This window comes from Buceros rhinoceros, unplaced genomic scaffold, assembly GCF_000710305.1.
Source record: "Buceros rhinoceros silvestris isolate BGI_N320 unplaced genomic scaffold, ASM71030v1 scaffold22656, whole genome shotgun sequence".
NCBI classification, from domain to species: Eukaryota; Metazoa; Chordata; class Aves; order Bucerotiformes; family Bucerotidae; genus Buceros; species Buceros rhinoceros.
Window position 1 is genome coordinate 16,432 of NW_010418410.1, and position 335 is coordinate 16,766.

At 64.5% G+C, this 335-nt stretch overlaps 1 protein-coding gene across 1 annotated transcript in view; it reads right to left on the reverse strand.

The window, feature by feature from the left end:
• Nucleotides 1–183, reverse strand: part of NOTCH1 (notch 1) — a gene marked incomplete at its 5' end in the record, with an annotated part of 16,057 nt that extends 15,874 nt beyond the window's left edge. Inside the window, one exon of the mRNA XM_010138548.1 lies at nucleotides 73–183. Coding sequence (XP_010136850.1) covers nucleotides 73–183 — 111 coding nt within the window. The remainder of the gene's footprint in view (nucleotides 1–72) is intronic.
• Nucleotides 184–335: the final 152 nt, after the last annotated feature.

Genomic DNA, 335 nt, shown 5'->3' on the forward strand with positions numbered 1-335 from the left:
GCTCCCCGGTGTGAGTCTGGATCTGCACCAGGTCCCCAGGGTGCCGCGGTGGCTGCCGTGCCCTGCTCTTACCTGTGTACCCCGGCTCGCAGGTGCACTCGTAGCTGTTGATCTTGTCGATGCACTTGCCATAGTCGCAGGGGTTGCTGGCGCAGTCGTCCAGGTTGATCTCGCAGTTGGGCCCTGGGGAGGAGAGTGATGCCGTTAGGGGTTCCACGGCCCCGCTGACGAAGCAAAACAAAGCCCATCGGCACCGACCGCCGCCGCTGCTCCACTACAAAGTGCTTCTGCCGCAACTGGCTCCCGGCTGGGGCGCGGCTTCAGCAAGAACCAGG